The sequence below is a fragment of the Oryzias melastigma genome, linkage group LG4, assembly GCF_002922805.2.
Source record: "Oryzias melastigma strain HK-1 linkage group LG4, ASM292280v2, whole genome shotgun sequence".
Taxonomy (NCBI): Eukaryota; Metazoa; Chordata; class Actinopteri; order Beloniformes; family Adrianichthyidae; genus Oryzias; species Oryzias melastigma.
The window spans coordinates 5,355,819-5,370,677 of NC_050515.1; the positions used below are offsets into that span (position 1 = coordinate 5,355,819).

General features: G+C 35.8%; 2 protein-coding genes across 2 annotated transcripts; both read left to right on the forward strand.

Annotated features, from left to right (window-relative positions):
- Positions 1–2,268: 2,268 nt before the first annotated feature.
- Positions 2,269–6,883, forward strand: LOC112150573 (hematopoietic SH2 domain-containing protein homolog). The gene is made up of 5 exons (XM_024278971.2): positions 2,269–2,430; positions 3,467–3,556; positions 3,633–3,798; positions 4,275–4,529; positions 6,212–6,883. The coding sequence occupies exons 1-5, from the start codon at positions 2,318–2,320 to the stop codon at positions 6,572–6,574; spliced, it is 987 nt and encodes a 328-aa protein (XP_024134739.1). The 5' UTR covers positions 2,269–2,317; the 3' UTR covers positions 6,575–6,883.
- Positions 6,884–9,082: 2,199 nt separating this feature from the next.
- On the forward strand, positions 9,083–14,266 carry tax1bp3 (Tax1 (human T-cell leukemia virus type I) binding protein 3). The gene is made up of 4 exons (XM_024279517.2): positions 9,083–9,318; positions 11,145–11,264; positions 12,920–12,997; positions 13,078–14,266. Exons 1-4 carry the CDS (start codon positions 9,280–9,282, stop codon positions 13,216–13,218), a joined length of 378 nt encoding a protein of 125 aa, XP_024135285.1. The 5' UTR covers positions 9,083–9,279; the 3' UTR covers positions 13,219–14,266.
- The last annotated feature ends 593 nt before the right edge of the window (positions 14,267–14,859 follow it).

Below are 14,859 nucleotides of genomic sequence, written 5' to 3' on the forward strand. Positions count from 1 at the left end.
ATTCCTCACGAAACCAAATTAGTCAAAAATGTTAGCCTGATGCTAAAAAAGAAGCTAAACTCTAAATTAGCCTAAAAAAACCCCCACAGATAACAAATTAGACAAAAACATTAGCATGTTGCTCAAATATTAGCTGAACCCCATATTAGCATAAAAAAACTCAGAAGAGGCCAAATTAGCCAAAAAAAAGCTGGCACATTGACATTGCTTAAATACTAGCTAAACTCCAAAATAGCCTAAAATTCTTCATGAAACCAAATTAGATATAAACGTTAGCCTGATGCTAAAAAAAAGAAGCTAAGCTCCAAATTAGCCGAAAAAACCCATAGATAACAAATTAGACAAAAACATTAGCATGTTGCTCAGATATTAGCAGAACCCCAAATTAGCATAAAAATTAACAAAAATTAGCCAAAAAAAAGCTAGCACATTGACATTGCTTAAATACTAGCTAAACTCTAAAATAGCCTAAAATTCCTCATGAAACCAAATTAGTTGAAACCGTTAGCCTGATGCTAAAAAAGAAGCTAAACTCTAAATTAGCCTAAAAAACCAAGGATGACAAATGAGACAAAAACATTAGCATGTTGCTCAGATATTAGCTAAACCCCATATTAGTATAAAAAAAATATACGCAGCCAAATTAGCCATAAAAAAAAAGCTAGCACATTGACATTGCTTAAATACTAGCTAAACTCCAAAATAGCCCAAAATTCCTCTGTAGGCAAATTAGTTAAAATCTATCTACACGTAAAGTTTATGAATACCAAAAGTACAAGCAGTACTAGCTATTAATACCAAGATTGCTGAAATCACTGAGAGTTTGAGTTTTTAAAAACGTACAGAAAGGAGCAGGAGAATCAAAATAGTTTGAATGCTTCACACAATGACTGATACTCATGATATTCTGCTTTTGAAAAGCGGCTCATTTAAGTGTTTTGGCTGCACTCTTTCATTTGCATGACTTTGGGAAGCTGGTTCCTCTTGTTTGTGGATCAGAAGCAAGGATACACATTTTCCAGATTAAATCATAACTGAGAAGATGCTGGGCATTTTTGCAGGTTTTATGACACAAACATGTATCACATATTTTATCTTTTAAGATCATAATTTCCAATTAAATAAAAACATTTTTTTATGTGTTAAATCCGTCCGTCCGGTTGTATTTCCTGAAGTTTTGAGTAACAAAGCAGTGTGCAGCTTTCACTTCTGCTTTGTAAAATGCAAATGTCATCCTTACAGATGAATAGCTGCATGCTGCGAACTTCCCTCAGCTGAAGGTCTTGTTTCTGGGGAACTCTTGTGTAACTTTAATGCTTCACCAGAAGGCCCAAACTTCTCAGCCTGAGGGTTTCCTACACCTGACTTTTTGAAAAATGGCTGCAAAATCCGCAAAACTATTCAAAAGTAGAAGAACCGTAGGAGGCATTCAGGAAGTTGCTCTTGTGTAAATGAACTGATGATGTTTACACAGTCTGTGCTGCATTTATTTAATGCCACTCCAGGTTAAACGCAGCATTAATTACTTTGGTTTCACCTAAACTAGCGAGAATTAATTTCAACCAACAACTGTTTCTTCAGTTTTCTCTGAAAATTAATCAAAACATTTAAAAGGAACCAGATTATATACAATACAAAATGCTAAAATTGACTTTCTAAACCAAATAATTTAGCCTTGAAGTCACATTTTCAAATGACAAAATTTTCTTTGATCAGAAAATGTTTAAAAGGGAAACTTCCCAGCTTCATTTGACTTATCTAAGAGCTGATAAAGTGGAAAAACACTTGACCTTTATATTTTTTTTCCTGGAGCAATAATAAATGACTTTACAGTCACCGCTCACTTTGGAGGGAGTTTAGGCTCCGCCTCCAGGCAGGTGTTGTCAGGTAAATCTGCTCTGCAGGGTCATTTTTTATCAGCCAGCTGCCGGACAAGGTGAGTAACTTCTGCTTCGGTCTGCTCGGATTTGAAATCTAAAAGCTGAATTTGTTTTAAATTGTGGGTGAAACGGTTCCTGCTGGTTCAGGTGTTCAGAGAATGGAAGCTCAGAAAACTGATGTGGTTTTGAACAGAACTCGTTGCTAAAAGGTCAAACGTTGAGAACGCTGAAAGTTTTGTCATTTTGTGGCTCAAACCTGAAACGGTTTGTTCAAAAGCTCGGAGAAAAAGAAGGAAAAGAGGAAGAGCGAGCTCCACTCTTCACCTCACCTGGAAGAGGAACAGTCCACGCTGCAAACGCCACATCACATGACTGTGTGGTTTGTTCTCTGAGTGCTCAGGTGTCTTTTTTTATGTCTGAACCAGGATAAAGAAGCGATGGAGGGGAACCAGCAGCATGATCCTTCAAACTGGTTCGTAAAGAACCAGCTCCAGTCTGTCATCAAAGACGGCGTCGTCCCGGAGTGGTTCCACGGGGTCATTCCGAGGAAGTGAGTTCATTCATTCCCAGCAAACATCAGAGAAAAATGGTAGAAAACTTTTTACCTATAGATCTATGGGATTAAAGAAGAAGAACAATAATTACACAAACTAAACTCTTAGCTTAAAATATCTTTCCCACAATTCCTTGCAGAAGAAGCTACTTTTTCTCCTCTGCTTTCAAAGTCCTGCTTTTGGTAACAAAATAGTTGTGTGTATTTTACTTGAGGTCCAAACTTGTTCCTCCTTGAGTTCAAAAATCTTACTTCTGTGTGAATATCGAGACAAAAAACTCTGACTTTATGAGCATTTGCTGGTTAAAGTCCCCTATGACATTTTTTTATTTAAAACAAAATGTTCCCCTTAGTGTTCTTATTATGATTATAAAGTTTTTACCCAAAATCTCACAATCTAAATGTCTTAAAAAGACATTTTTCATGTTGATCTGAAGCCTCAGTTTCCAAAATCTCCTCTGAGGGGTGTGACTTTGGAAGCCCCGCCCCTTATCCCCCCTGTCTGATTATGATAGCTTTGTGTCTCACTAGTGTAAATCTTCGGTCAAATGAGCCGCCGTTCACATTTCCGTGGTCACATCAAGAAGCTCCGTGGAGTCTGGTGGAGATTTTCCAGCGTTCTCAGTCCTGCTACCGTAAGTATTGGATGAAACTCACACCAAAAATCCAGTGATGCTGATTTGACCACAGAAATGTGAACGGCGGCTCATTTGACTGCAGTCAATGTGAAGATACCATCTTCTCTTCTCCAGAACCTGAACTAGACACTAGGAACAGATGAGGGTTTAGTGCATGTGCAGCAGAGCTGTTGATGGAAAGAAGATCATTCATTCAAACAGAGTCTGTCCAAGACAGTTTGATTGATTTAAAAGGAGAAACACTCGAAAAATGAAATTATTTCTTATTACATTTGTTCTCTTTCATAAGAAAAATTCCTGACAAATGTGTTAAAAACTCAAAATACTGTATTTTCATGGGAGAGGGACCTTAAAGAGAGCATGTGACCTGAGGTCTTTGTTTGGGGTGATTATAGGAAGGCAGAGGAACTGCTGAGTTCCAGGCCGCCGGGTTACTTCCTCATCAGAGTCAGCGAGAGCCGGATCGGCTACACGCTTTCGTTTCGGTGAGTGCGCTTCCTTCCTTCCTTCCTTCCTTTGGGTGCCGTCGTCCCACCCGCCTCATTCCGGCCTCCTCCTCAGCATCGCAGACCGCTGCAGACACTTCATGATCGACGTGCAGGAGGATGGACAGTACATCATCTTAGGCGAGAACAGGAGTCATCGGCTTCTGCAGGACCTTGTGGACTATCACCGCAGGCATCCCATCATGCCGTTCGATCAGCTCCTCACTATTGCCTGTGGACAGGTGAGGGAGTGGTTGTCCTTCCTGCATTCCTAAAAAACTGTATCTAAGTACTGGACCAGGTGAATTCAGTCGCCATTTTTTTTTTTTTTTTTTTTTGTGATACGGACACCTCCATGTTGGAACCAGATATCGTCAGTAAGCAGTGATAGTCAACTTTTCTATGACAACCACTCTCTCCAGTCAGGAGTAGAGAATAATCAATTGAGGCATCTGATTGGTCCGTTTATGACTTGAATAATTTGCACTACAGACAAAAATGTCGTAAAAAAAATAGAATTATATGAACATCTCAAATAATGACTGTTTATTTCCCAGTAAAATTCTATGGGATTTTGGCTTCATCCTGTTTGGAACACCAGTGGGAGGAGTCACTCAGTCCAGTTCTCAAATACAGTCAATGAAAAACATCCATTTTTATTTTTCCTAACCTCACAAAAACTCCTTTTTCTGCTTCCTTCTTTCCTGTCTTCATAAAGACCTCATCTAGCTCCACAGACTACGCAGAACTGCTGTTTCCTCAGAGAGGAAGAGTTCCTCAAACCAGTGTTCCCCCCAAAAGTGACCCCCTTCTCACCCAGAGTCACCCAGAATTAGAGAAAGACGCACCCCCTGCTCTTCCTTATCGAACTCAAACTCCCAGCAGCTCCGGGCCTGCAGAGGCCCAAGGCAGCAGGCTGTACCCGAGCCTGGAAACGATGCTTCCCGATGTCAGCCCTCCACCACCGACAGCGGTAAAATGAACTATTTCTTTCGTTATTTTCATTATCATCGTATTTTATCTTTGTTCAAAAGAATGAAGATTAAAATCCCACATTTGGGGTTGTTTCTATTTATACTAAATTTGATCAAATTTTGTTTTTAAAGAAATGACATTTCTACTTACATATTTATGTTGGTGTGTTATTGTTCTGGCATCATAGTTTGGTCAGTATTATACTAGTATTATAGGGGACATGGGTACTGGTCAGCAAAAATACACAAAATCAAGTCTACGACTGGCGTGTTATGACCCTCAGGGGCAACCCTCTCCTGTCATCACCCTCTTTTGACCCGCCCTTCCCGGCTTAGTGACGACTACTTGCTCCTCCCCTTCTGCCCCTACCATCCTGGTCATGTGACCAATTCATTCAGAATGACACCTTTTCTGTTAGTTTTATCCCATAGCAACCATTTTGTTTTTTGGTCGGCTGGGGGTGACGAACAGATCTACGTATTTTTTAGAAGAATTGGTAAAAGTAAATTTTTGAATTTCCTTAGCAACAAATGTTTTTGTTTTTGTCATCGATTTACAAGAAAAATGTCATAAAGTTGCAAGAAAACGTATTAAATTAGAAAAAGCCATACATTTATGAAAAAAGTCACAAATTTACAAGATTTAACATAGTAAATTTACGAGAAAAATGTCATGAACGTTGGGAGACAAATTTCATACATTTATGAGACAAGAAGTCATGAATTTACGAGAAAAAAAGTCAAATTTAGGAGAAAAAAGTCTGAATTTTTTTAGATTTAACATAATAAATTTACAAGAAAAAAAGTTATAAATTCTTGAGAAAAAAGTCATCAATTCACGAGAAAAATCATAAGTTGCAAATTTAAAAGATTTTAAAGTTGTGAATTTACGAGAAAAAAGTAATACATTTATGAGAAAGACTCATAAATTTACAAGATTAAAAGTCAAAAATGTTTTAGATTTAACATCTTAAATTGACAATAAAATTTTCATAAAATTATGAGAGTCTTAAATTTACAAGGAAAAAAGTAATACATTTACAAGAAAAAGTCATAAATTTACTAGTAAAAAAAGTCATAAATTCACGAGAAAAGTTGCAAATTTACAAGATTTTAATGTTGTGAATTTAGAAGAAAAATGTCATAAATTTTTCAGAAAAATGTCATAAATGTACCAGAAAAAAGTCATGAAGTTGGATGGTTAAAAGTCACAAATTTGCTAAATTTATTGTCATAAATTCGTAAATTTATCAGAAAAAAAAATGTAAATTTACGAGATTTAAAGTTATAAAATTACGAGATTTAAAGTCGTAAATTTACAAGAAAAAAAACTCCTCGTATCACTGTGTTTTTTTTCTGGCCCTAAAACTCCATCGTAGTTTCATGAGTGGATTTGACATTTTTTGAGTCCTTCGATGGTTTTTCAAACTCTGATGTCGTATTTTTTTACTTGTTAACACAACTACATGAGCCGCTTTTCTCCTTCAGATTCCACTGGAATAACGTTGATTGTGTCAACGGTTGTAAAGTTACAGTCTGAGTTGAGTTTTAGTTATGAAATCTAATGTAACAATCCTGTCTCTATAAAACTGCGCTGTTCCTCATGCAAAGATCATTATGTGGTTTTCTGCTGTCAACATCAACTGTTTAACATGTTCCTGTAAATGTTCTGTAACCAAAGACCAGGAAGAGATTCGTAGCTGATAACCCTCCGGTGAAGCCGCCTCCCACGCTGCCTCCCGTCCGAAACCAGCCCTGCGTCAGGACGGTCTCTGCGCCCGCCAGTTCCAGCGTTTCGCCGGCTTCAGAGCAAGCACACGCCAACATCCACGCTGGGAAGGTGTCTGTTGTCACCAACCTGAAGAACCTGAAGAAGAAATTCCAAAAAATGAGGAATTCACCTGCAGATTGTTCAACCCCAGAAGACGCCGTGCATGAGTACCAGGAGATTGGAGATGCACATCTCTACTCTGAAGTGACTTTGGTAGACGATGAGCGGCCTCAAGAATATACTTCACCTCCACCTTTTGCCCCAGGCTTCTGATCCGTGGGGTCCAGACGCCCCCCAATATGAATGGTCTCTTTATTTTTTCTCAAAAGCAAAAACATTGACCTTTCTCCTGACCTTTGAGTTTTCAGGGCCTCTGATTCAGCACATGGAGCCTAAAAAAGTCCATCTTTCCTGCTTCCTGCTTCCCTCCGTCGCAGCTCTGCATGTCCTTTTCAAATGTGGCACCAATGAAAAGAGTCACAACGCTGTAAGACAGAGGTGTCAAACTCAATCACACAACGGGCCTAAATCCAAAACACACCTTAGGTCGCGGGCTGAAACGGATAAATATTTATTGAACACTCTAAAACACACTTAAAACTTTTATGGATTAGATATATAGCATTACCTGTGATAATGCTAGTGTGAATGCTGGGAGCTGAATTTGGCCGCTGAAGATGCTGAAATTCATAGCTAAAAACGCTGAAGCTGATAGCCAGCTAAAATATTAGCTAAACGCCAAGACATCCTCAAAAAGAAACTTAGGTAAGCCAAAACAGCTAGCATGTAACTACTAGCTAAACTTCAAAATGTCCTAAATAAATGAAAAAATCCTAAATTAGCCAAAACAGCTAGCATGTATCTGAAACATTAGCTAAACTACAAGACAGCATAAAAAACCTTAGGTTAGCCAAAACAGCTAGCATGTAGCTGAAATATTAGCTAAACTTCAAAATATCCTAAATAACCTAAAAACACCTAAACTAGCTAAAACAGCATGTATCTGAAATATTAGCTAAACTCCAAAACAGCTTAAAAATAAAAAAAACTAAGGTTAGCCAAAACAGCTAGCATGTAGGTGAAATATTAGCTAAACTTCAAAATATCCTAAATAATTGAAAAAAGCCTAAATTAGCTAAAATAGCTAGTGTGTAAATATTAGCCTAACTCCAAAACAAAAAAGAATAAAAAACTTATAAAGAAAAGCCTAAATTACCCAAAACAGCTAGCATGTAGCTGAAATATTAGCTAAACTCCAAAATGCCTAAAAAATCTTAGTAAATGCCAAAATAGGCCAAAAAGCTGACAGAATGCCAATTTTGAAAAAAAAAACAAAAAAACTAAACTTTTAACATAATTATGAATAATAAAAAGGCGGGAATATTATTCCAGAGTAAATTAACTTAATCCTCAAACAACTTTCAATATTTTACTCTCCATAATAATATATTATATCAAAATTTTACACGTTTGAAATGAGCACAAGATAACAATACAATAAATGATCTGGAGGGCCGGGTAGAATTACCCGGAGGGCCGGATCCGGCCCCCGGGCCTCGACACATGTACTGTAAGATTTATAGGTTCCTTCCTTTCTGTGGTGTTACATAACCATGTGTGTTTAGCAGTAAACTATAAATACATCGTGAATAGAAGGGTGTTCCAAAACGCTGAATGGATCAGTCCATGACTGATGGATGAGAAGCTGATAAGAAACTCAAAGTGAAGCACTACATTTCTATTTTTAAAGGGAAAATGTGCTTAGAATAACTCAAAGTTTACTGATGTTATGGGAATCCCACTTGTACTGGAAATGTTACTTTATTTAATTTGAAAAGACCAAAAAAATGTTTGTATGCTTAGAAATCTGATTGATCAAGTGTTGCAGGATTATGATCTTAATCTACAGATTTGAATTTAAGCGTTCAGAGTTGAAGGATTGAAAATAAACTACCTGTGCTCTCAGTCTGTTATGTATTTATATGGTAAGGGTTGACATGTTGTCACATAATTTTGCCAAAGTTTTGCTATTTTCATATTTTATTGTTCAATTAAAGGAGTTTGCACCATCAAGCAAATAAGAGAAACCTATAAATGTTGACTTTTACTCCCATTACAGACCACATTACAGAGAATCAACCACATCAAAGTTGGCTTCAGTTGTTAAAAGTTAAAGTTCATGACCATACGAATGAAAAAATTAAGCAAAGTAAAGATTTATCGTAAGGTTGGAAGAATAAATCACTTTTCCAGATGAAAAAAATCCCAAATCCAGCTTGAAAGCATAGGTGGGGACGAATAATGGTTTCTTTTTTATTCTTTTTTTAACATCTTAATAACAATCAATATGATACAAGCTTATAAATAGTAATAATAACAACAACAATAATATAAAACAAAACATGTTTGAAAAAGAGCAGGCAGAAATGTTGCTTAACTTTAATAAAAACTATAATTTTACTATCAAATTGTTCAAATAAAATATTAAACAATCGTAACTGTTTGAAGCCAAAAAGACAAATCACCTTAAAAACATTAATTTGTCTCAGATCATTCAAAATCATAGAGTACACATTTTAAAAATAAATGTCTGAAAGTTTAATTACTCCACGAATACCAGCAGGTTGCTGTCATTTAATATCAGGCGCATGCGCACACCCTGAAAGCGCTCGTGTAGCCTCTCTCCAGTACAAGTTAGGAAATCTAAAAGGGCGACGGTCAGCCCTACAAACCCCGCCCGTCGCGGCAGTCAATCGTGAGAGAAACAAACAAACCCCGTCAGCTGGTGACTGCTGGGAGGGGGAGTGACGTCACCCCAGGAAGCCGTTAGTTTTCCTGTTGAGGTCTGCCTGCTGGGAACTCGCGCCGGGAGCTAAAAAAAAAAGTTGTCCCGTTGAGGAAAACCGGCTTTTTTCGTTTCTTTAACTACTTTTGTGGCGTTATCAGCTGGTTTTGGTCAATAATATTCCAGTCTGACGATGGCGTTTGTCCCGGGACAACCTGTGACTGCTGTTGTGGTGAGAAGACGGACTGATTCATTCGAACGGGGTTCTATTGTTCAGCTGCTTGTTTGGTTTTCACGTTTATTATCCTAATCAATAAAAGCTGTTTCTGATACGTGCATTTAAGTGTATATTAAGTCAATTAAAACTAAGTCGGTGACCTAATATAACCTTTTTGTAGACTCGGACCTCATTTCCACTAAAGAAATCTGGATTTATAAACAAATAAATAAGAAGAAGTTACGAGACACAAAGTTAATTGGAATTCTGTCGACTCTATTTTAATATAAATTTTAGATAAATGACAAAAAATAGATTAATTCTCTTTAAGAAGGGCGTTAACCGTAAAGGTATGTGAGTCAGTGTTCCCGGTCCGCAAATGCCTCATGGAGGATTCTAAAAGTTTGTTTGTATTTGTGAAAAGTATTGTTTCCGAACTTATCTAAAATAGAAAAATCAAAGGAAGTGGTAAATGGTGATATTGAATGTGTGGATAAGATTATTCTCTTTTTTTTTTCTTTTTTAAATCACGGCCCAGCTGTCGTGAAGGAGTGGAGATGAGAATTTCCGGGATGTACGTGAACGTCTCACGTTTTGTTAGATTTTACTGGCACAGATTTCAAAACATGGAAAACTTTATTGTCCACCTACATCTGACTAAATGTTTGAAATAAGACAACCTTTATGTCCAAGTATCAAACTCAGTTTGTTAGGAAACAAAATAATATTTAAATATATATATATTTTAAAAAAGTTTTATCAAGGATATTTTTTTAAGTAATTTTCACTAATGACAACATTTCCATCTCTGGTCCGACCAATTAATAAAATTAATAAAAAAAAAATAGCTAAATACAATTCCAAAGGGATATTGCTAAGAAGAAAACAGCGTTTTAAACATGAGCACAATGTAAAAAGATCTGTTGGTCAATAAAAATGATCACAAAACACAAGAATATTACAAAAGTACTATAGAGGCATTAATGAGAATAGTTTAAAAAACAAAAAAAAAGTTAAGAAAGAAAAATCCAACTGTAATTGTAAGATGAGGTTAAATGTTAAAAAAAATTAGTTGAGTTAAAATTCATCCCAAATCCTTTGGGAGAGAATTATCTTGTTTGAAAATTTGGTGTATATATATATTTACATACTATAATTAGCCAATTAAGAATGTTTTTTGTTTTTAATTTGAGCTCTTGGGTATTTATAAGAATTTAGTTTATTAAAATTCAAAGAAAGCGACTTTGGTTTTTCAATTAAAAACGTTATCCAACATAATATTTTAAATAAAAAAAAAAATAACCTTGTTTTCCTGAAAGAACAAAACGCCTCAGGTATTTAAATCTAAGCCTTTAGAACTTGGTGGAAGATCCTTAAAATTATGAGGTTTTCCTTATCCAGAAAAATAATATCATAAATAAAATCAAAAGTTATCTTTATCAGAAATTAAAGGCTAAAAAGAGCTACGTTTTTTTTAAAATACAAGATTAATTAATCTCAGATTTTGAAAGTGTGGATATTTTTTTTTACTACCTAGTTTAAATATTTATAAAAAGTTGATAAAACATATATATTCCTTTTTTGTTTTTTAAGATAGAAGACTTTCTGTCATTACTGTCAACATAAATTTGACATATTTTTATTGTATCATTTAGATTACATTTTCATTTATAGTTAAATATATTAAAACGTGTTTAAGAATTTCTCTTTATATCTGGAAATAAACCAACATCTTTTCAGAGGAAAACAAAAGTTATTTTTTTTTCTAAACCTTTGCTTTAAATCCTTAACCTGAAAAATGACGAATGAATTTGTATTTATTATGCTTTTCATTTGAACAGGAAAGAATCGAGATCCAGAAGTTGTTTCAAGGAGAGAACCTGATTCTGGGCTTCAGCATCGGTGGAGGAATAGACCAGGATCCAGGACAGAACCCGTTTTCTGAGGACAAAGCAGATAAAGTAAGAAGAGAACAAGAAAAAAATTAAATCACTTTTTCTCTCCACATTTCAAACTCATGTTGCAGCAGATCAATAAATATGTTCTCTGTAGAACCAAAGAGGTGGGAGAACCTTCTGTTCTGTAGCAGACTCTCATGGGATTAGATGAAAAATTAATCTATTCCAACTGAAATGTTTATAGAATAAGATTCCAGAGGAGGTTAGAGCATAAATGTGGGGATCTGTAGAGACAGACGGGTCTCGGCACATTTCTGCCTTCATGTTGTAACAGATCAAACCCTCAGGCTGCCCGGACAGGTAAATCCACAGTGGAAATCACATATTTCAACACTCCGGAATACTATTAATCACAAAATGACTTCATGGATTAAAAAAACAATAAATCTATCATATTCTTATAGGTAAACTTTTTTTTTAAAAGTATAGTTTCATCACATTTTATGGCAGAAGACCTTTTTATGGAGGAAAACGACACTTAACTTTGCAGTAACTAGAACATTTTTTATGTCTTCGATTCGAAAAGCTTCCTGTTGTTTCTTCAGAAATGTTATTTATTTTCTTGTTTCTGAATTTTGTTTTAGAAGAATTCAAAGTAACAAACGGAAAAAGCTGATTTATTCTGAATTTACGGGTTCAGGTCGTCATAGATAAGAATCAGCTTTTAATTGACTTAAAAAGGTGTAAATAAAACGTGAATCTTATCAGGAGATCTTTAAGAGGCGCTGGTTTTAGGATCACATTTTCAAAATAAAAGCCTCAGGAGCCTCTAAGGTAGGGGTGTCAAACTCAAACGTACAAAATCTAAACCCTTCTTAGGTCGCGGGCCTAACAGGATAAATATTTTTTGAACATCTAAAGAAATGTTAAAACCGTAACTTTTTAACATAATTATGAAATAGATAATTACCTGCAATAATGCTAGTGTAAATGCTGTAAGCTGAATTTGGCTGCAAAAGATGCTGAAATGAATAGCTAAAAACACTGAAGCTGAAAGCTGAAATCACTGAAGCTGATAGCCAGCTAAAATATTAGCTAAATGCCAAATTAACCTAAAAGAATAAAAACTTAAGTAAGCCAAAACAGCTAGAATGTAGCTGAAAAAATAGCTAAATTTTAAAAAAAGACAAAAAAAATGAGAAAAAAACAATATTAGCCAAATCAGCTAGCATGTAAATATTAGCTACACTTCGAAACATCCTAAAAACTTTAAAAAAAAAAGCCTAAATTAGCCAAAACAGCTAGCATGTAGCTGAAATATTAGCCAAACTCAGAAACCCCAAAATAGTCATAAGAACTAGCAGAATGTCAACTTTTAAAACTTAAAAACTGTAACTTTTTTACATAAATAAGAAAACAAAAAGGCAGGAATATTATTCCAGAATAAATTAACTTAAACTTTAAATAACTTTCAATATTTTACTCTCCATGAATATATATTTTGTCAAAATTATACAAGGTAAAAAATAAATTAACATTTGGCTGTTAAAAACAATTAAATAAAATGATCTGGAGGGCCGGATCCGGCCCCCGGGCCTTGACTTTGACACACATGCTCTAAGCTGTGAACACACACCATTAAGTTTTCCTGTAAATGGTGGTTTTGCAGCTTTAATGATAACAAATGCTGAGCGTGTCTTTCTTTGTGGTGCTCAAAGGGCATCTATGTGACCCGGATTTCACCAGGAGGACCGGCGGACGTGGCGGGCTTAAGGATAGGAGACAAAATCATGCAGGTCTGCTCTTTACTTCCACTGGATGGCGCTGTGTCCCACCTACCCGATTGCGCTTACAGAGCTGCTTTTGTTTCTGGCAGGTGAACGGTTGGGACATGACGATGGTGACTCACGACCACGCTCGGAAAAAACTAACCAAGAAGAGCGAGCACGTGGTCCGGCTGCTGGTCACCAGGAAGTCTCTGGAGGAGGTTGTGAAGCATTCGATGGGCAGACCCTGATGGAGCTGCAGGCCTGGGGGGTAGACGTGGACAATCCCTTTAAATCCACTGCACTGTGGCCTTTACGTTTCATATCAACAGTGATTGAACCAAATTAACAACTATATTTAAAAAATGAAATAAAAGAAAGTCATTTTTCCACTAACAAACGATTAAACACTAGAATTTTCCTAAAGAAATTCACTATATTCCTGTTAACGAGATCAAATATTTCTGCTTTATGAGCCAGACTGAGGTTTTATTTCTTAAGGATGTTAATAGAAACCGCCCAACACTGCTGAGTTTATAAACTCACCTTCATACTTCCTGGTTCCAGTCACATGCTATTTATCTCATCATTTCTCTTCCTTTAGTTAAAAAAATACTTTTTTTGTTTGTTTGGATGAAAGGAACAAACTCTAAATAGTTCCTTCATTCAGTCTTTAAAGGTACAAAACCCTAAACTGCTGGGAGGTCGGATCATAGAACCTTCTGGATTTGTTAGAACTTTCTTTGAGTTTTTTTTTTTGTATTTGAAAAAGCAGAGGAATATTTTCTTTTCGTATTATCAAAAATCTTCTGCATAAACCGTTTATAAAACACAAATTTTTCGAAAAACACTTAAAACTTTCCAGCTTAATCAAAACTGTAATAATAATGTTTTGTTTTATTGGATAATTTGACTTTTTTCAGAAGTTGTTGACTCAATTTAGAACATTTAACCCAAAACTTCAACGCATCAATAATTTACTATATTTTTTACGGATAAAACTACTAAATAATGTGTTGTGTGTCTAACTTTGTATGGATAATGTTTTTGGGGTTGAAAGGTAAACAAACTTGTTATTTTGTGTTTGCTGTTGTCTGTGTGAGGTCCCTGAGCGGCCATTGCTGTTAAAAAATAAATAAAAGACCATCTGAATGATTTTAGTCTGAAAACTTGTATAAAATCTGAATGTAAACATGAAAAAAGGTTCAAGAAAAACAATCAAATTATTTCTTTTTTCCTGTTCTTTTGTACTTTATTACATATGGATTTGTTTAAATAAACAGCTGAAAAGCAACAATTTTTTCTTTTTTTTCCTGAGTTCAGCGGTCTGTTTTGGTTGATCCTCAAGAGGAGAAACCAAACTAGAGATGCCTCGATTAGTCACGAATGTGCAAACCTGACTCGGGTCTATGGGAATGAATACGAAAGGGGGCAATTACAAAAACTGGACACCAATACGAATAAAAGGAACATAGAGAAAAGGAAATCCTGAAATAAACAACATAATTATGCGTTGGTTCAAACAAAAAGACAAACCAAAAGGAATTCTAACCCTGGCCAAACATTAAATAAGTCGGGGAGACTGCTGACCCAAAAAAACAAACAAAGCCCCCAAACTAAGACTACCAAAGTCCACCCCCAAACTAAAATAACAAAAACCAGCGGTATAAGACTGTTGAGGACAAAGAGGGAAAAAGCACAAAACAAACCAGCACAGCTCAAGGTAAAATCCAAATGCTACCCAGCATGCTGCTGGGTGCAAATCCGGGTGAGTAGTGATGTCACGAAGTTAAAGGAAGACTCGGGTACCATAGCAACACGCCAACGCAGCTTGAAAGTGTGAAACATAGAAAATTAAAGACAAAAATGTCCAAACTTATGTTCCATGGCAG